This window comes from Acanthaster planci, linkage group LG01 (assembly GCF_054643075.1).
Source record: "Acanthaster planci isolate LZ-2023a linkage group LG01, COTS_SCS, whole genome shotgun sequence".
Taxonomy (NCBI): domain Eukaryota; kingdom Metazoa; phylum Echinodermata; class Asteroidea; order Valvatida; family Acanthasteridae; genus Acanthaster; species Acanthaster planci.
In genome coordinates this window covers 18426179-18447477 of record NC_141777.1, presented here as the reverse complement: position 1 = coordinate 18447477, position 21299 = coordinate 18426179, and the positions used below count along the sequence as shown (strand labels likewise).

At 39.8% G+C, this 21299-nt stretch overlaps 1 protein-coding gene across 5 annotated transcripts in view; it reads right to left on the bottom strand.

Annotated features, from left to right (window-relative positions):
• LOC110978206 (uncharacterized) overlaps positions 1-21299 on the bottom strand; it is a 48545-nt gene that overhangs the window by 15423 nt on the left and 11823 nt on the right. The window contains exons 1-20 of one of the 5 annotated variants that reach the window (XM_087138240.1): positions 20334-20493; positions 13071-13132; positions 11867-11951; positions 9979-10043; positions 9650-9805; positions 9160-9297; positions 8583-8696; positions 8008-8193; positions 7053-7223; positions 6465-6653; positions 5652-5810; positions 4906-5046; positions 4343-4492; positions 3514-3660; positions 3161-3301; positions 2838-2978; positions 2539-2682; positions 1693-1878; positions 962-1132; positions 368-556 (exon numbers count right to left, since the gene is read on the bottom strand). In XM_087138240.1, coding sequence (XP_086994366.1) covers positions 368-556; positions 962-1132; positions 1693-1878; positions 2539-2682; positions 2838-2978; positions 3161-3301; positions 3514-3660; positions 4343-4492; positions 4906-5046; positions 5652-5810; positions 6465-6653; positions 7053-7223; positions 8008-8193; positions 8583-8696; positions 9160-9297; positions 9650-9805; positions 9979-10043; positions 11867-11951; positions 13071-13104 — 2707 coding nt within the window. In that variant the 5' untranslated portion in view covers positions 13105-13132; positions 20334-20493. Of the gene's footprint in view, positions 1-367; positions 557-961; positions 1133-1692; positions 1879-2538; positions 2683-2837; positions 2979-3160; positions 3302-3513; positions 3661-4342; positions 4493-4905; positions 5047-5651; positions 5811-6464; positions 6654-7052; positions 7224-8007; positions 8194-8582; positions 8697-9159; positions 9298-9649; positions 9806-9978; positions 10044-11866; positions 11952-13070; positions 13133-20333; positions 20494-21299 lie in introns of those variants that run through there. The other 4 variants (XM_087138249.1, XM_087138247.1, XM_087138243.1 and 1 more) reach the window with 4 other exon arrangements.

Genomic DNA, 21299 nt, shown 5'->3' with positions numbered 1-21299 from the left:
TTCGAACACAGATTTATATTTTATAATGATAACGATTTCACAAAACATTTACTGTAAGTTTTTCATATTGTTTAATTGTATACGCTTGTCCTCCTCATGCGATTTAAGATCTCGATCAGTGAATATTCCTTAAGAACCGTCATGTTTAAAAAGGACAATTTTGATACATATTCTAAATGCTAACATACTTGTGAAAAATCTTATGGAATTTTTTGAATTTTCGGTTTGAGTAAGACTTCTCCACAATTTGGCAAACGACTTCCAAGGTAATCGTCTTTGATCCCCAGGCGTTACAAAAATTGTACTTAATAGGTTCGTTGTTAACTGAGATTCGTAGTTTGGAGTACCTTGACGTTTCAATAGTTACCTCTCTCGCACATCACAGGCCGTGCACGAGCATCGAAAAACTGATACGGGCACTCAATGGAGATAACATTTGGCCACAGACACTTCTTAGCAAGACACTGGGCTCGCGGGTGGGCGGGGCAAGTAGCCATCATGCATGCTTCAGGTGTATTTACTGGATTTTCAACCATGCCAGGCGGGCAGAACGACGCTGGATAAGAATCCAATGACAGCAAGAAGTTGAAAATTCATTTTAAAAAGTAATCGAAGTCGGTAATCGCTTCAAGTTTTCTCTGGATAATTGTCCTTTTACGTAGAGGCTGTCATCCTTTAGAGGCAGAAAGAAAAATAATTGAGGAAGATACGCCTGTTGGGCAGGAGTCACGTGGTTCGGCCGTATTTGTATTGTAATTGCCACTTTTATTACATTAATTTTTAAACACTATTCATAGAAGTATTTCCTCACCCATTGCTAGATATTTCAAAGTCAAAATTATTAAACACCAATGTGCTGACTCTATTTTCATTGGAGGTCCTACCGTAAACGTTAGGCCTACTGATAGATTTCTTCTTCCCCACTTGTTATTCTAAGCACCTGCTACTGTGTTACGCGTACCTTCACCACTCGTACAGTTAACATGATAGCCCTGGTCGTTGACGAAGACCGCCTTACACTTGCCACAGTACACGCTAACACACCGAGCCATTGGATCAGCAGGACATTGGGCGTTATCGCAAGGGTCGACCAAACAGTTCACCATTTCCACACCAGGAGGGCAATTCAGTACTTCAGGATAAAAACCAAAACAAAACAAATACAAACAAATAAACCAAAAACTTATTTTTAAATGCATAAACTTGATACAGAGCGAGTTGTTCCGCTAAACACTGAAAACTGAATTAAGCAAACTCAATCCAATAACCTGCTACGGGTACATTTATCCACTGATTTCATATTTGATATGACTGAACTGATAAATTCCAATCAAAATCATCATTATTCACAACATTCGGTCAGTGATACCGTTAAAGTTCTTCGGTTGATTTCAATTACCTGTGGTGCAAGTAAATCCAGGCATATTTAAAATCAAGCATAATAACGACACCACTCCAAAAAGGAGGCTTTATTCCCCGCTCGTTCATTTAAAAACACAGAGACTCCACACAAATGGAAATAATTCACCCAATCACAACTTAGTGAAAAAGCATACAATTGTATGACAGCTTTGCGCCCTTATATACTCCTGAGAAAAATTCTCCATGCTGTATGTCCTCATCAGTTTGCAAATGATAATGAGTATTTCAATATTGAATAGTTTCAAGAATGAGACTTTGGTAGCTGCTCACCTTGTCCAGTGGTACAGTTTACATGGTTACCGAGAGAACCAATGTACACAGGTCTACATCCCCCACAATGATCCACCAAACAGCGGGCACTCGGTGCAGCAGAGCATAATGACGAGCAGACGTCTTCATAGGTGCAGTTCATGAAAGGTTGGTCGGCAGGGCATGGGTCTCTAGGCATCGGCAATTCTGTCCAACAGACGGTATTATGAGACTTTTTTTAATGACCATGATCTCATTTTTGGATATATATACTCCTGGGTTAAACGCGCAGTATTAAACTTTTTCTGCCGAAGACCATAAAATTAAAGATTTAGGCTACCGTGCATACTGTGGATTTTGCAATGTTTGTACTTCGAACACTAATAATTTTAAACTTAACCAAAACTTAAACCAAATCGAAGAAAGCAAGGAAGTCCCCACAGCTACCATTAGAAACAATGTATGTGGAACTATCGAATTACAAGCGATTTGAACAATGATGATGCAAATTTTACTTAGAAACAAGTTTAATACGATTTTGTTCTCCTCCAAAAATATGAGAATTATCTGACATACGTCGTATCTGTTTGGTTGCTCTCTTCCGTCAAGAGCATTGATACGTTTTGTTTAGATATTGCAAAGAGATTGGACCGAGAGATGTCAGCAGTAAACAAAGATAAATAGCAGTATACCATCACTGGACGTCTAGCATGAAAAGACAAGCTTAGGGAACGAAACAAAACATCAGAATTCTAGTAACACTCCACTCTGTTGGTCAAAGGTCATACCACTCGTGAAATTCTATTCCTCATAAAACCAGATAAGAGTATTGCTGCAATAACAGTTTAAATGTGTTTATAAACTCACCATCAGCAGGTTCCTGACAAGTGTGTCCACAACCATTGCTACAACACTTCTTCCTTCCTGGACAGTACCCGTCACCATGGCACAACTCAACACAAATCCCAATCATGCCTGGCTCTGGTACAGGACACATGCCCGGCTTGTTATCTGTTGAAAATCGAGCGACACATCCAAATTCATATGGTCCACATTCAACATTGCATCAAACAAAAATACTGGACTTTGACAGGAGAAAAACTGGAGATCTTCAGCAACCTACAACTTGACGACCAGTACAAAAAGCAATTGACAAAATGACTTACAGACAGGTTCCTGACACGTGTGTCCACAACCATTGCTGCAGCACTTTTTGCTTCCGCTACAATTTCTATCTAAACTGCACATCTCCACACAAAGCCCACTGACGCCTGGCTGTGGCATGGGACACATACCGGGCTTGTCATCTATAAAACGGGGAAAAAATAATCATCGATCTCGATTCATTAAACTTGCATAAAACACACAAAATATTTCAGTGTTTAGGATTATTAAAGGGAAAATCACTGAAGATCTACAACAGCCCACTCTACAAACGAATTCAACTTCTTTTGTACCGAAGGCCAAGAAGAAATCAATTTGAACGTACAGACAGGTTCCTGACAGGTGTGTCCACAACCATTGCTACAGCATTTCTGCACGCCTGAACAGTTTCGATCTTCACTGCACATCTCCATACAAATTCCCGAAACGCCTTCCCGGACCATGGGACACATGCCCGGTTTTTTATCTATGACAAGGGACAATAAAAACAGATTAGTTGGAGCCACTGGATTACCGTTACGGTAGTATTCAACCTGAAATACTGCATCGAAAAAGTTCGATATTGAGCTTTACCTGTGAACAATTTCCCCCAACTTGCTGATGGTGCATATTTGAACCAAAAGATAAATAAATAAAGTTACAAAAATAACACCGAGAGAGGTTAAATTGTAGACATACAGAAAGCAGGTTCCTGACAAGTGTGTCCACAACCGTTGCTGCAACACTTTTGGCTTCCAGTGCAGTTGACATCTCCACTACACAACTCCGAACAAATGCCAGCGGGTGCATCTGGATCCGGCATGGGACACATGCCTGGCTTCACAACTGTGGAAAGACACACCGTTGTCAATGTTTCATATTTAGGCGTGAGCTTGGAATCTCTAATTGTGTCTGCTGCATTCTGAGTCGATTACAGAATAGATTTTGAAAAGATTTTATTCCATTCATATGAGCCCTGATTTTACCAGGGCTATGGCGTTCTTCCTAGGGCGGTACCGTAATTCTAAAACTGTTGCGTTTTTCGAAAAAGCAAAACCCGTTGGGCTGATGGGTATCATTCCACCCGATCTGATTTAACGTACCAACACGGCCACTTTTGTCCGTAATTAATATCTACCCGCCCGACTTGAATGACAGTATAAATGTTGTCTTTTGATTACCTAAATTAGGCTACTGATAAAATGAATGACCAACGAATTTATCACGACAATTTTTGACAGTGGTGTCTTAGAAGGATTTGAAACGATTAATTTTAAATGACCTTATTCTTTATCTTTGTAATATTTTGTATACTTTCCCTTTAATTTAGGGAATAAAAGAAGTTAAAAATAGGAAATGATTTATCAAGAAAATACAGGCAGACAGTTGGAAAAGTTTCCAATGTTAAATTTCTGAAAATTTGAACGGGGATTTTCGAGGAGTGGGCTGTTGGATTTCTTTATAGCCACTGCAGGTTTCAAGGCCCCTTACTTTCATCCACCTGCACCTCAATGATCCACTAATATACCTGTCACAGGTTCCACACAGATCTGCCCACAGCCGTAAGCACAACACTTGCTGCGATGCCCGCTGCAGTCACTGTCGTTGCTACATGCATGCTGAGGAGACGCAAGTAGCATCATGTGGTCGGGCCGCGCAGGGCATTCACCTGGTTGCTCTGCTCACAACATTTTATTAAACAAAACAAAAGTACAGGTGACAGATTAATCTGTCTTCAATTTATTCAAATAATGTTTCAGTTGCAATATTTCAACTTATTTTACGGTTGCAATATGAGATTTCTCTCTCTTACATGCTTTGATGAAGTTTTTCGAGTGATTTAAAACATTTGTGGAGTTTGTTATGAACTTCAGTACCACGTGCTCTTAAAATTCTTCTGAATTCCTAGGTAATAGTCTTTTAATCTGCTCTTGCACGGAAACAGCAAAATGGGAATTTGGACACACTTGTATTGTGTGACACTGAGTTTTTCTTCTTAACATGCATGTTTATTTGAACGTGTGGTCAAGCGTTAGTGGGTTCTTGGTAGATTATCTGAAACGATTTGGAAGATTGAGGGACGAACGCTACCTTCAGGGTCCACACAAGTGTGGCCACACCCATTGCTACAACACTTGGCTCTGCCTTCACAGTCATCATCACTCATGCAAGAATCAACGCAAATACCAAAGGAATCCATCGGCGGCATTGGACACGTTCCTGGCTTTCCGCCTACAATGTGCAAATTCATCAAGAAAGAACATCAGCAGCGTTAGGCAGGATAAAACAAGGTAGGCCCAAGGCCCAAGAAAAAGTTATGATATCATCGTCCGATACAGTCCAAAGGAGGGGCAAAATTATAACACAGTATACTAAGTGTATGCCCCCGAAGGCTTGTGGGAAACCACAAGAGTACTCGGGTGGGACTCGAACCCACGACCTCCTGCTCACTTGTGAAGACGTCTTAACTACCGAGCTTGCCGGTGTCGGCTGGCTGGTTCAACCGAAAAGTAATTAGTATCCTTTGGAAGTCCCCGAACCCCAAGAAAAGGTGGGGCTAAAGAAAAGGCTCAGGTCGGGACCAAGGAGGCATGTGCATTAACCCGCCATGTTTATCCTGCTGACAAATCTGGATGTATGACAATGGGCATAAAAGTTGGGAATGAGAGACCTTAACCTTAACGGCCGCCAATCCTTCAATGCCAATTCCGCACGTGTACTGCTCAGCCACATCTTGTATTTGGGAAATCATGAGAATTTGCGTCGCATCATTTTTTATTAAAAAAAAGAGGTTCAAAGAGATTGAGGCAGTGATGACTTAGGTGGGTTAGATTTACCTTCCATATCCATTTCGGGGTCTCGGCAAACTCTCCCTCCGCATGCGTTCATGCAGCATTTTTTGTTTCCTTCGCAGTCTGTATCGTCCATACACTCATTCAGACATATTCCCACGACCACCTCCGAAAATTCGACTCGAGGGCACCGACCCTGCTTCACTGTACGATTTTAAAATAAAAATTACGCAAACCACGAAAAACCTAAATATAATGAAAACCTGCTGCACAGTATTAAGATATATTAACCTCGATGAGGTTTCAAATTGTACATAAATTAAATTTTAAACTTTCTTACATATTTTTGCACAATTTTAGATAATCAAGGCTGAACTGTGTTTAAGCGGCACAATATCATATTTGAAATTGATAATGGGCTCTTAATTCAGTGTTTTAGAAGGTGTCTAATCTTACACACTTTTAAAATACTATCAGCAATTACACAATGATAATTTCACAAAAATACACAGTGAATTTGTTATTATTTTGGAATCTCGTAAAATTTTTCGGTTATTTGGTATCCTTCACCTTGTATTTCCTTTGACACTGAGAAAAAAAGTACCCTTGTGTCTCAGAAAGCGTTTACTCCTGCGCACTATTGATGTGTCTGATACAAGTATTCTTAAAACATTTCTTAGCATGTCCTTTCAATTTTTCGCCCCGAAAAAGGCTTTCCCCATACTTTGGACAGCAAATTCCGAGTTAATTTATTTAATTCCACTCGCTTTGCAAACAAATTACAGGTTCGTTGTTAATTAATACTCTTATAATTCTTGGTGAATGTATTATCGAGTTCCTCTGTTTTTCAATAGTTACCTCTCTCGCACATCACAGGCCGTGCACGAGCATCGAAAAACTGATACGGGCACTCAATGGAGATAACATTTGGCCACAGACACTTCTTAGCAAGACACTGGGCTCGCGGATGGGCGGGGCAAGTAGCCATCATGCATGCTTCAGGTGTATTTACTGGATTTTCAACCATGCCAGGCGGGCAGACCGACGCTGGATAAGAATCCAATGACAGCAAGAGGTTGAAAATTCATTTTAAAAAGTGATCGAAGTCGGTAATCGCTTCAAGTTTTCTCTGGATAATTGTCCTTTTACTTAGAGGCTGTCATCCTTTAGAGGTAGAAAGAAAAATAATTAAGGAAGATACGCCTGTTGGGCAGGAGTCACGTGGTTCGGCCGTATTTGTATTGTAATTGCCACTTTTATTACATTAATTTTTAAACACTATTCATAGAAGCATTTCCTCACCCATTGCTAGATATTTCAAAGTCAAAATTATTAAACACCAATGTGCTGACTCTATTTTCATTGGAGGTTCTACCGTAAACGTTACTGATAGATTTCTTCTTCCCCACTTGTTATTCTAAGCACCTGCTACTGTGTTACGCGTACCTTCACCACTCGTACAGTTAACATGATAGCCCTGGTCGTTGACGAAGACCGCCTTACACTTGCCACAGTACACGCTAACACACCGAGCCATTGGATCAGCAGGACATTGAGCGGTATCGCAAGGGTCGACCAGACAGTTCACCATTTCCACACCAGGAGGACAATCCGACACTTCAGGAACAAAAAAATCAGTACAAACAAACGGATATCAGCGATTTCAATAGATGTTGAGTGAATTAGATGTTCAGCTTAACACTGAAAACCTAATAAAACAAACTTCAAACCAACAACCTTATTACTAAAAGCACTGATTTAAGGTTCAAAATGACCGCATCGGTGAAGTCCCATCATCACCAGTACTAAAAGCATTGATTTCAGGTTCAAAATGACCGAATTGGTGAAGTCCCATCAACACCGGTACTAAAAGCACTGATTTCAGGTTCGAAATGACCGAATCAGTGAAGTCCCATCATCACCGGTACAACCATTATTCGGTCTTAGACGCAGGGTTTTTAGGTCGATTTCAATTACTTATATAAGTATCGAAGCAAGTGAATCAAATTATATATAATTATGATAAATGTTGGCCAATATCATCATTATTCGGTCTGTGACATTGTTAATATTTTTCTGTCAATTTAAATTACACGTTTGAGTAGTGATGCAAGTAAATCCAGCCATATTTAAAATCAAGCATAATTACAACACCATGCAAAAAACATGCTATATTTCCTGTTCCTTTATTTAAAAAAACCCAATGTGACTCGACTAAAAAGGAAATAATTCTTTAATCAGTCACAACGTATTGGGAAAGTATATTATTACATGACTTTAGAAAACGACTTTCCGCCCTTACATACTCCTGATAAAGTTATCCATGCTTTGCTCATTATGTCCTCATATGAATATGTCAAGACTGAACAGTTTCAAGAATGAGACTTTGGCAGATGCTCACCTTGTCCAGAGGTACAGTTTACATGGTTACCGAGAGGACCAATGTACACAGGTCTACATCCCCCACAATGATCCACCAAACAGCGGGCACTCGGTGCAGCAGAGCATAATGACGAGCAAACGTCTTCATAGGTGCAGTTCATGAAAGGTTGGTCGGCAGGGCATGGGTCTCTAGGCATCCGCAAGTCTGTCCAAAGAACGGTGTTATAAGATATTGTAATATGAACATTTTTACGCTGGGCATCTTTGGAGTTAAACCTGCGGGGTAAAAGTCACTTTAACAAGCGCAAGTAATTTTGAAGTATTCTAGTATTATGATGGCATTGGTAACTTTTGTATATCAGCTATACAAACGACGCAATCCGATATTTTTATCTATTCTCTTCACAATGCCCTTTGTTAGTAAAAATATCAATTATAATAACATCAATTATGGAATATGATTGGTTTTTTGTTTGCAAAGATTTTTCACCAGAACGTAAGAATAGCACAGATTGCAATTAACAGCAGTCAGCACCCTTCCAGGAGGATAATTGTTATATCCAAAAGCAAAAAGCATGTTTACGGTTTTTATACCTGTTTCACAGTCATTGCCAGTAAACCCATCCTGACAGCTGCAGACATACGCGGATGGATTGCTGGCTGCTGTGTAGCAAACACCACCGTTTGCACAAGGGCTACTAGCACAGGCTGTGTGAACAATAGGAGAACGAGACAATGACAGGTGTCACAATCTGCCTACCTCCATAGGATCCCTATGGCCGTGACGGCTTTAATTCAAGATTTATCCTATCAAACAATAGGAAGACCCACGGGTTATGCTTTGTGGGTCCTCAAACCTTTCCACAAAGCCCAAAAACCCCCGACAACAACAAATAGCAACTGATGTGTGAACCCCACACCCCACTTCTGATCAGCGCCTGCCGTCCCCTGTCTTGGAGCCCCTTGTTCGGATTTTCGTCCATAATCTTATATATTTTCTGTGCTGTCTTTGTTTATGGTTGTATGATTTGCGGTTGGACCGAATAATAAAAACAAAATGTATGTGTCAAGAAATCAGTGTTGACGGTCCTGGATACATGTGTTAGGCCACGGTCATGGTGGCTGCTGCGCATAACGTTTAATTTGCTCGATCTAGTAAGACGTGACGTACCATTTAAAGGATGAGAGCACACTTTCCCACAGCCATTACTGCAACATTTTTGACTATCTGGGCAATCCATGTCCTTGACACACATATTCACACAAGGCCCAAGTCCTTCAGGTACTGGACACATGCCTGGCTTATGCGCTATGGAAAAAATGATACCGGTACACAATACAGTGAGGATCATTCTACAAAGCTCCTTCGAAGTTTGATGTATATTCATACTTCCTTATCACCCATCCTTTCGTGTTTGATGAATGACAGATGCAAGTTTCTTGATTAGTAGCATTGTTTGATGCACGGTTTGTTGGTTGTTCGCTCAGTTTGTGTATATCTCGGTTTGTTCTTACATAAGTGTTTTTTTTTCTTTACTAAAAAATAAGTGTGTTGTTTCGTCGGTCATTCGTTGCTTATGTATATTTAAGCACTGCAGGCGTTATTGCTGCATGTTAATTACTATATTGTTTGGCTGAAAAAGTATCAAGATGTTTCTTACTGCAGTTGACCAAGTTCCCATCTTTGTACCAAGCAAAGGAATCGCAGTCATTACAGTCAGATATCTTACAGGTGGCATCTGGATGAAGCTCGCAGGAGGGCCCCAAGGTACAGAAATTTAAAAGGCATACCGTTGACAACACACTCGTGGGGCAAACTTTCAAATGATAAGGGAACAAAACCAGAACTTTTACATTAGTTATTGCAACCAACTGTGGTTTCATTTCTACTAAATTTAAAGATCTGCGAGAAGGCTATAGACATAAGACCAAAATGATAGAGGGGTATTTAAGGAGAGACATGTCCGTTACAAACTCATCCACGACTCACCTGGACACGTCTGCACACACAACCATCGCCCAGTGCTTGGATCGGTCGGATTCATCACGCACGTGCTGTATTAAATGGCATTAAGAAATAATTCTGGCATTTAAATCAGTTAACTGAATACGATGACAAAAGCTTTAGGCAATGCAGCAGTGTGTACCAAAGCAACCGATCCGACCATCAAAGGAGGCTTTGACAGAGAAATGTCGCTGTTCGGAGCAGGATTGAAATCAACGTAAGGGAGAGATCTTTTGTCCTGAAATAAAATAAAACCCAAGGCTGCATTATTTGGGCAGTAAATAGATAGAATGGAATGCAATGCAATGGTGTGGAGTCGGGTTAGCGTAGTGGTTCTTTCCCTCGCCTTTCCACCTCTGCGTCTCGGGTTAGATTGTCGGCTCGGTCCACATGTGGATTGGGTTTTCAGTCCCTACCTGACTCAGTGGGTTTTACCAAGAATATTCCTCTGGGGTTCTCCACCCACCTCTAAAACAGTAAACTGCTTCTCATCGTCTCCTCTCTACAATCTACAGAGCCAAGGGCGCTCAGTTGAGGAATCCGTGGTTTTACTACCAGAAATTAAATAATCATAACCTTTCAAAATTATCTTTCCAACACGAAAGAACCTGTCAAAATCCCCTGGGATTCGAAGTAAGAACACCCTCAACACTGATCCTTGTCCTGAATCCTTTTCATTTTATGTCCTTCCTTTTGGTCCACAACCCCACACAATGACGGGGGAGACGTTATCTGGCAATACCGTAACATATTTCAGCAGTGGCGTAAATTGGGAGATAGAGGATGGAGGATAGGGAAATGTTGGGGATGACTTACCCGGCCATAAATATTTGAAAAGCGAGGGAGGTGGTGTTGACAACATGACTTTATATAGATGATGTACATCTGTAATATGTATTCAGAATGACACATGGCTTTTTAAATTGTTCTCCTTTGTTTGCGTGCTATTGAACGCATTTTAGTTATTGAAAGTCTGAAAAATTCTTCAAAATCCGCTTAAAATTTTTCCCCCCACAAACAAGTGAGGGGTGGATGATTTAATAGCCCCCCCAAAAAACAAAACAAGTAGGGGGATATATATACCCCCATCCCCTGGGATTTATATCCATGTTGTTCGGCCCTGTTTCAAGCAATAGGGGCATGTCTCTGTAAAAGTCTCGTTTGTTAACAGTGATGAGTAGTCGGATCAGGTGCACAAGAGTGTCGACAAATTTTATTTTTACGGGCACTGTGATGTCACAAGTACCAGCTATTAAGGGAATGTAGAAAATTGATGTACAGATTGGAACCTACAAGTATTAAAGCGGAGGGTTACTTCTGATATTGGGAGATACACCGTCCTAGGGAGCTAGCCCTCTGAATTTGTAAGTCATTCAACTGAGCTTGGCTGAGAAAAATAACGAAAATGCCAAGGAATGCGTGATGCTTCAGCCACGCCTAACCATACAAATATAATTATATCCAAGTCAAATCTAGTCACCTACAGGTAATAACACTAAATGCACATTTATATCTGCCGTATGGTAAAATGAGAACTCTATCTAAAGTCTAGGAATCTTGCTCTAAATAACATCATCTTTCCACCAGGGAAGTGGTTTTCCTTTTTAAAATAAGTATAATCAGTTTGCTAATGAATGAAAGTAAATCCAATATTTGGTAACAAATGTCTGGTCAAAATTGTGTATAGACTTTCCAGTGAATCAAATCTGAAAGAGAGCACCCTCTATCCCTGAGATGATTTGTCGAAATAGGAAACGAGTAAATTTCAGAACAAATTATAAAGCAAAGATTTAAATTCCATCGAGCAAAAATTTAATGGCAAATCAATTCGCGTGAAACCATCTAACGCACATGAAATACGTTTTCAACTTACCAGTTTGCACATGGATCCGGGTTAGTAATGTCTCCGAGCTCGTTACATAAGGGGTCCGTGCCTTGGACAGTAAATGTACCAAATCCTGAAGGTAATTAAAACGAGAAGAACGGCAAACAGTTGAATGCTAAATTCAACCACTGCTTGTCATTGACGCTGCACATCCATATTGAGATGGGTAGGTTTTCTTTGTTGATATTTTAAATTCATTCACAGCCATTTCGGAGTGAAAAGATTCGTCACACAGAGCATATCGCGCCTATCTTGAAAAGTTGGGCAGACTGCATTGGATTTGTCGTTGATTGACAGCCTTTGTGAATTCTGTGTCTTGAGTATAATGATGAATCACTATACAGCTCTTCACTGGGTCACGGTGCTTGTTGACCTTGTATTTGCATGTTAACCTCCAATGGGCTTAACTCGGCTTTATGAAGCGGGTTTTTTTTCAATTTTCGATCCTTAAATCGAAAAGGCTTGAAGTTACCGTGATATCTTATAAAATGATTTCAGAAAGAATTACACAATGTCATTTCCCCAACCCCCTTGCCAGAAAATTAAAGTCTTTTCCACAATCACCCCACATGACAGTAGGTGGATTTATTGAAAAATATGCGAGGTCTGTTCATTACACAAATAAGTTGAGACCGATATCACACTCTGGATAATTCTGTAAGAAAGACTAAAGGTCAGGAATACGAACTAAAGAGCTGACGTTATCATATATTTCCGAGCGCCGCTGCTGACCGATAATGACTGGAAAACACACCCCTGTGGCCAATTCCCATACTCAGCTTTTCAGGGTATAAACTGTTTAGTACAGAAAAGGAGCAACTATTCTTATTAAGGTTGTCGTATGAAACCTTAAAAGAGTCATTTTAGACACACACACTCACATTTCCACAGACAAGCAAAAATGTGTGACTCTCGACAGCATTAGTATAAAGACCCTTGCCGCAAGCAATTTCTAGGGAATCAAGCTCCAGTTCACATTTTTACCTTTTAGAAACAAATGTTAATGTTACAGGCGTCCAGATTCTACCAATTATTAAATTTCACCATTGTTGACAAAGTCCTGGCACAAGCCAGTAAAAAAGATCTTCCAAGAAAGGACCAACGCAGCAATAATGCCACACATACATATTGCTCCAAGACTGAGGGAAAACTCCAATTTATCATTTTTATCCAACTGAACTGTACCACTTACCGGCCAAAACACACAAGGTTACCAGCAACTTCATCGTTCTTAGGCCGACAAAAGCGGACTGCCTGAAAATATTAAAAGTTATTGTTAGATATAAGTTTTGCACGTTTCAAAAGAGTGGTGAAATTGTCAGTTTGTCAGAAACAGGACCCTCATGAAAACCAATTGTGGTCATATGCTGCGGTTGTTGTTCGTTGGGCTCCTTATTCAGCCAAATTTATGCAAATTAAACCAATTCAAACAATTTTATGCAACTTGCATCTTTGAAGGTATAAACCGTTCTGGATTACCCCTTTTGGGGCGATGAAAAGCGATACCTATAAGAACTTGATAATATTTTGGAAGTTCATAAAGTAGAGTAGACTTGTTCCGTCAAACCGTCAAACGTTCAGTTTTTGTGTGATCGTCCAGAAAGGGGATTTTAAGGGTCAAGTGTTCAAGTTTGACTCCCGAAAATCGACCAGTTAGTGATCAAGTCGTAATTCCATTTTCCTAAAAGTATGTTACCACAAAGACATTCACATGAACGTGTGTTTGTTTGTCGCTTTGATGTCTTAACTGAGCGAATGAGTTAAAATATCTGGTACATAGCTATTTGACTGGCCACGACACCAGCACAGCGGTGTGTACAACTTCTGTACAGGTCTTACGTAGTATGGTACAAAATGGAACACATTTCTGGACGTTGTTGAGTTGCACACGTACATTCATGAAAGCTGAAGTCATTCACTGGATACTATTCAAGTCCAAGACAAATGGTGAGGTGGCCTCATACTAGAGTTGGCGACTTTTGCGAGCGTAGCAAACTAGGTTTCGTTAGAGGAAAAGCCGCGACTTCTTGTTTAAAATTGTCTGCGATTGTTTTGCAACGTTCGTGCGAATGTCGTACGACGGTCGTGTGGAATTCATGGCGATTTTGGTCCACTAGTGGTCTATTTTGTGTGGCAATTTTGGTGAAAGTCGCAGGACAGTCGTCCTACTTTCTCAAGACGTGTGTGTGTGACGGTTTTGAGAGGGTTTGGTGCCTTCGGCGAACACACGCGAAGGAAAGGCAACTTTGGAGACCACTGCGCCTCTCAAGCATCATGCAACCATTGCGTAACGGGCTGGAATCATATTTCGTGTTCACAAACCAGCTAGTATAAAACCTCCCAGCAAAACTGAGGGCAGCATTTGTCTGAATAATATCTACTTTTCCTGGCGTCCCACAGAAATTCTCCAAAGGTTCGCAAATAGTCTCGAAACGTGCACCAGAATGATTCCAACTTCTAAAAATCTTCTCAAATGTGTTGGGTTGTTGTTTTCAGTTGGTGAAAGTTGGCGACATTTTTGAAATGGTTTGGTGCCCGTTGACACTTACAAAGGGTTGGACACTATTTTGAGGCAATCTGGAGGGAAACCTGGAATGGCAAGATTCGCTGAAAATTTCAAACACATTCGAATTCCCGCGTTCATCTTTGCAAACCAAGAGAACTCCAATACACCATGGAGGTAAGAAAATTCGCACCCCCCCCCAAAAAAAAGCCTATTGTAAGGTCCTTGAAAAGACAAACTGCGACTAGTCCAAGTCACTGGTGAGGGCAACCATACTCATAGTTCGATGGCCTGTATTCATTATACATGTACTGGAAATTGCCTGTACGCTTCATGGCTACCGCTTCAGTTGTAAATAAACTCTGTTTACATGTATCATTTCTTCGTGCATGTTAGACATTGGGTTGGTTTCCTTTCGACCATCCCTTAGAATAAGCAGGCGAAACAATTTAAAACTCTGAATTTCGGGCGTTTCCAAGGCGTTCTGCAGGGTAAAACAGAAATAAGTTTGTACTGCAGAGTAGGTGGAATAGTGTGTCCTCCATGCACCTCGACACACACCTCTTTCAGAGATTTTAAACGCAAGTGCGTTGGCGCAGAAAAAAAACACAAGTATTCAGGCTGTCCCACTTTTGACTGTTGGCTATTCAAGGACGCCTGTTTTTGACAGCTTAGTTGAGCGTGAACAAGCATAATTGTCGTGGTGATATGTAGTTCAGAAGATGAATTTCTCATAACACTCAGGGCCAAACATAATTTATTGTCAAACGTGCCTTTGTAGGGGCGGATATAGGTTTTTTTTTATTCGGGGTTTGTTTGTTTTTTATTTGACAAGACCCGAAAGATTACAAAATGATCAAACAAAATAAAAAGAACTAGGCCTACATATAAATCCAGGGCTTTGTCGAGGATAGCACAAAAAAGCTAGAAATAGCTTATTTCCACTGCGGTTCGAATATTTTTGCTGGAGGTGTTGTATTTTCCGCCGTTGTTGAAGCCTTTAAATCTATTTATTTTGACTACAGGGTTTATGGGGTTTTTTTGGGGGGGGCGTTACAATAATTAGACGTGGGCGCTCAGGACAAAAATGGCAAGGAATGGGGGGGGGTTGATACCCAATCCCCCCTCCCCGGAACCGCACCTATATTGGATTCTGAATACAGTCTTGCCTAAATTCTGTGTGGAAATTCTTGAGAGGTATAATTTCTCAATATCCTAAATTGAATCGTACGGTTCGGTGATTGCGATAGAGTACTGGTGGGTACAAGGCAGTGCCAAGTACACCTGTGAGACCTCGACAGGACAATGGGGGCAACTGAACGAAGATTGTTGAATGCCACGAGTGCTTTCAAGCAATCTTTTGTTATATCATTCAAAGCAAGCTAAAAAAATCTATGCACTGGAAGCTTTTTTAATCTTGACTACCACGCTGTTAGGGGAACACTAATGCCTGCTTGATTTGAACTTTTGTCTGGCGATAAATAGGCAGGAGAGCTGTGGTAAATAATTATTGCTAACTATCTTGCCTGCTATTGCGTCTGAAACTTACTCCTTGAGTTTGTTAACGATGCAAATATCTAATAACACTTGTGAGACTGTCTCCTTGTCCAAACAATTACACTTTGAGCATGTCACGCAAAGAAGATCCAATTTTCTAAACAAATTTGAATCAGTGGATAATGTATAAAATCTTTGGAAAACAGAGGTGACTTGATATTATGTCCATCACAGAATTACTTATGACACAATTCCAATACGATACCTTGTCATGTCGATGCCACAACACGAAAACCAAACAGGGGTACATACGACTGGATACGACAGTAGCTAGGACTATCCCTAGGATGTACGCGCTAGATTCATCCTCACTGTTTAGAATCCTGTTTTAGAGCAACACACTGTCGTTTTTTTTTCCCTGATCTGAAGCCAGGACTGACAAGTGCCTTACCTTTAAGGTCCAGGCAGGGATGGGACTTTTTTCTTGAAAAAAAAAAGACTGTCCAAATTTGTTCATAACTGACAGAATCCCCACACCATGCAAGCAAGAACGCTGGCGGTATCATGCCCCTCCATCTACTCCCTCTCCACTCGGGATACGCCACAGGGGCAACCCTCGAATATTACAATACAGATTTGGAGGATGTTTCATCCCAACTATGACATGCCCACTTTTTGTGCTTAATTTAAGCGGTTTATCAACTTTGGCTAACTTTCCAGTTTCCGAAATGGGCAGCAATCGAATTTGAAAAGAACTTCAGAGTTACAAGCAAACAGCTTTCAAACTCGCCCCAGCCTGAGTCAAGAGCATTATGATCAAATCAATTATCGCATAGGAAAAACATTTTCGACATTTATGAACTGACACTCAAATACGTTCCTGAAGAGCAAGTATACAAAAATCACAGTCAAAACAGTTAAGGAAAATTGAAAGAATTTTTGTAATGCAATTCCAAGGAGATATCTACATAACATTACTCTAAGGGCGAAAGGGCTGTAAGTGAATGTTTTAATAAAATTTCTCCCTAGAAACAATGACACGTTCAAAGATAGAGCTAAAACTTAAAACTGTAAACGAAAAGTGTAACAGTCCATGTTAAGGATTTTAATCGTCGCTTAAACTGCTTTGTACATTTACTGTGCATGTATATAATTATACATAACACTGATTGCATATAGACCTAAAGGAAAGTTAACAATTTTAAGGAAAAACTTCATCCAATGAGGATGCCCCAAACCAAATGGCGATCGAATGCTATTTAATTCAACAAATGTTAACGAAATTCAACGCAATGAAGATAAATAACAACAAAGGCATTCGTAGCATGAGCGAAATACGTGCGTTCTCAAATGATTCCAAATCCACTTCTGACGTGTGAAAACCTTTCGATGCTTGATCAAATCGTTTTTGCAAACGATGTTGTTTCGAATATTGTTTTTTAGTCAAATTTGGACATTGTTCTAGAGAACTGGAAAGAAATCTGTTTTCTTCTGTAAACCTGAAGATTTCGAATTTTCAGTTAAGTGAAGACTGAAACACGGTACTCTAGACTATAGACGTTCCTTTTTGAACATTTAACATATACCATACTTAAAGAACTGTTTCTAGCGCTTGTATATTTTTACTGCAAGTCCTTCATAATTTTTGGATTGTTGCTTGTCTTTCCCACGCACCTTAATTCGTCTCATAGACTCTATACGTGATCGAATAGAGAGCATTTTCTCCAAAATTGTCAGCTCTTATTATTATTCGTTTCACTTTATTAGGATCTGTATAAACTATATTCATTTCGCGGGGGAAGGGAGACCTAGCACAAGTTTCGGCTTCTTGTCTGACGTCCCCATTCTACTAAAAACTACATGTAGTAAACTAGACCGATGTTAAGGGTACTGAAATTGGCACTGTGACAAGTTTACATATGTGATTAACGAGGCTAGACCATGCAAGTGTGCAGAATACCAAATGCCTTTAGGACTTTAAGAACGCATTCTTGAAAACAAGGAATGTACCTAAATCAATCTTATCTGCTTTGTTTTCGCTACTTACCTCATCAGTTTAATGTGCTAAGCCCTCCACATAGCCACCATTCCTGTCAATGAACATCTGACATCTTCATAACATGTACCTTACTGCTCGTCTGATCATTTCAAAGTCTACGGAGATTATTAACTTCTTCCATTATTCTTGCACAATAAATCCTGAACATAAGCGGAGGGTGTAGTGAAAATTTGGTTCTGAAGGTGACGCCATGAAAAGAAATCGCCTTCACCCCACATTGACTTTTGTTATCAATATGCAACTTCTCACAGTTCTTATAGCAAAGGCATTTGGTATTCTGCACACTTGCCTGGTCTAGCCTTGTAATTAATCACATATTGAAACCTGTCACAGTGCCGATTTCAGTACCCTTAACATCGGTCTAGTTTGTTCACTCATCTGTGTCAATAACATCACAAGCTGTATACTATTGCAAAGAGGGCATTCTGCCCTTTCTCGAGATATATTTCTCTTTCCCATATATAAAGAAATTTTGCTATTACAGTAATTTTTATCTCGGTATACTTTTTATGTGTAGTATGACGAATGAACCTGAATCTCTTCACTACATGTCAACTTAATTCCCTGCCCTCAATGGCATACATATATTTTGAGATGGCGGGCAGAAAACTCTGAAGGGAAGAAGGAATACAGCCATGCAGTAGACCCAACCTTTGCTTTATTACTGGTGAGGCCGTATAACTTTGCTCAATGTGCATTAACGTGATACCTGAGACAGGGCCTGATGTGTTTTACGCGACTAGTTCGCGCAGAGTTCATTCATTTCGGAAACTTTATCACTCAGATCATACTCGTTCAAACTAAAACAATTAGTTTTAACTTCATCCCGGGGAAAAATTCCAGTGCAATAGCTGCCTCTCAAGGGTACCCGGCCAGCAAACAGAATTTAAACGATAAAATCACTTAAATTCACATGACAAAATTACACAAATTGCACGGAAAACGAGTACTTGATACAGAATATTGATTTTAAAAAATTGTCATCAAATAGCGACAATATCAAACAAAGAGGAAGTTTGGAGGGACAATTGCGGTCGCAAACTTATTGCTGAGACGGGCCATCAACAATGCAATAATAATTCAGACCAGGAAAAACCAATACAAATTAAAATAGCATTGAACTAAGTCAGGAAAAATCATTCAAGCAGGCGCAATTACCCTAGTTCAAAACACAATCAGTGGCTAATAGGGCACACTTTAATAGAAAGAACACAATTTTTTAAATTCTTTCTCAGCCGATCTAGGTTACACATGCAGTTTGGTGCACATTCAAACAAATAACGTTTTATTCATTCAAAATGGCAGCTATAGCTTCGCCTGCAGATTCTAAAACCGATGCATCATAAGTATTGCTGAACAGAAAAGGTGTCTTACTCTTCATTCGATATCCTATTAGCATCAGCCTATACGTGCGTAGGCTCATGATTTTAGTGAATTTGTTTACAGTACATTAATCATACGAGAACAATAAATGTTAACTTATATGTCTTGTTGATGAACCCAAAAATTAAAGACTATTTCCAACTTACTGACTCTAGATACAATTGTTCATCTCCAGCGCTAACAAACAGGATTTTCTACATAAAGGTCATTTAGACAAACTTCACAATGGAGATAAACTTCAGAAAGATTGTGAATGGAACTTTTGAAACTTGTCGATTAAAATTCGTTGCTAAATCTTACAGTGTCTACAAGCACCAAAAGGTGCAAATAAATCGAATGGATAAAATCAATGAAAGTTACAAAGCCGTTTTTAAGGCACTCTGCGGTGACTGGGGGCCTTGTTATTTCACAACAAGTAAGATGTTACTCGTTTCGTCTGCATAATGTTAGGCAAAAATATGCGCAAACTTAATATTATTTCATAAACAACTTATAATTCAGTTTACCTTCTACCCTTGTCTTCTGTTTGTTTTGCTCAGTTGATTGTTGACTTATAAAAAAGAAACACAATTTGATTGTTTGATGCATAATGACACGATACGCAAAAGCGAAAGAGCATACCGGTATTGAGTGTTCCGATTTCATCTCGAAATGCTAAAAAGAAAACGCATATTGATTCATAAACCAAGCATTCTGTAAAAAGCATTTATTATGATCTTAATGCAAAAATGAAACGGCTATATGGAAGGACTTTCTTTTTGAAGTGAAATAGGCGAGGAAAAGCTGATCATGTGAAGTGAAGCGACATGCGCTTCTGTAATTGTAAATCTCTAGAACAATCGTTACTTGACCTCATAGGCGTGGATGTTGCCGGAGGTCGGCAAGGGAAAGTTACCTCGGTAACTTTAGACAAAATACCTTTCCCATGCTGGGTAAGCCCCTGACTTAAAAAGTGTCTAGATTCGTACTATTGCCCTAGGGAAAATCCAACTGTAACATGGGACAATACTTACCTGATGATACAGCAGGTCTGACGACACAGGCAGCCGATACAACTCCGTCAGAAGTCGAAGGACAAACAATGGTTGCTCCTACACATGAACTGGATTTCTGACGTAGCGTGTGCTGCCCTCAGAACCTAAGTCAGATCTAACTCTGTTCAAGCAATTCACTTGTTAAGATATTCGGAAGGCCAGCGAATATGAACATTAGCCCAACAAAAATATGAATTGCGCACTGCAACGAGTCCTTTCAAAGCACTCCATTCATACCAACAAAGGTGTTACCTTGGGCCAAGGTTGCTAAACGTTCCAGACCCAGGGGCACGTATACAATTCCTGCTTAGTTCACACGCAACCAGGCTTTTCATAATTACACAACAGAGATGCGCCGTACCAGCTTGTAACCGCTCCACGATAACAGTGAATTTTCACGTGCATCCACCAGCGTAGTTATACGAGATTACAAAGCGAAAGTTCACTACCAAATAAAAATTTTCAAAGTACTGTAACAGTCCTGACGCTTAATTAAAGAAGCCAAATCAGAACAGTAGCGGTGTAATAACTCGAGTCAATAGAGTTGTACTCGAGTCACCATCAAAAGATTCGACTCGAGTGAAAATTATTAAGAATTGATTCCCAAAATAAAACCAAGTTTCTTTGCGAAAAAATGTTGCAATGACTTACAGAGAATGATATCCATGTCATATATTATCATTGAGAGTAAGGAGTGGTGTAATACTCTGTATACGTGGCTTTGAGTGCGCTCTTGATTCAGATGCTTTCTCAGATCAGATAATTTCTCAATTCAGATGATTTCTTAATTCGGATAAAATGAGATTTCCGTACGATAAGCCATTGCGTTGTACAACATGTCTAAATTTTGACAAAAATGTCTACGTTGTAAAGTTTTGTTCTAGTTTTAAAGAATTTCGAACCATAAAAATTCATTCCATCCTATAGATTACGTTGCGTATATAA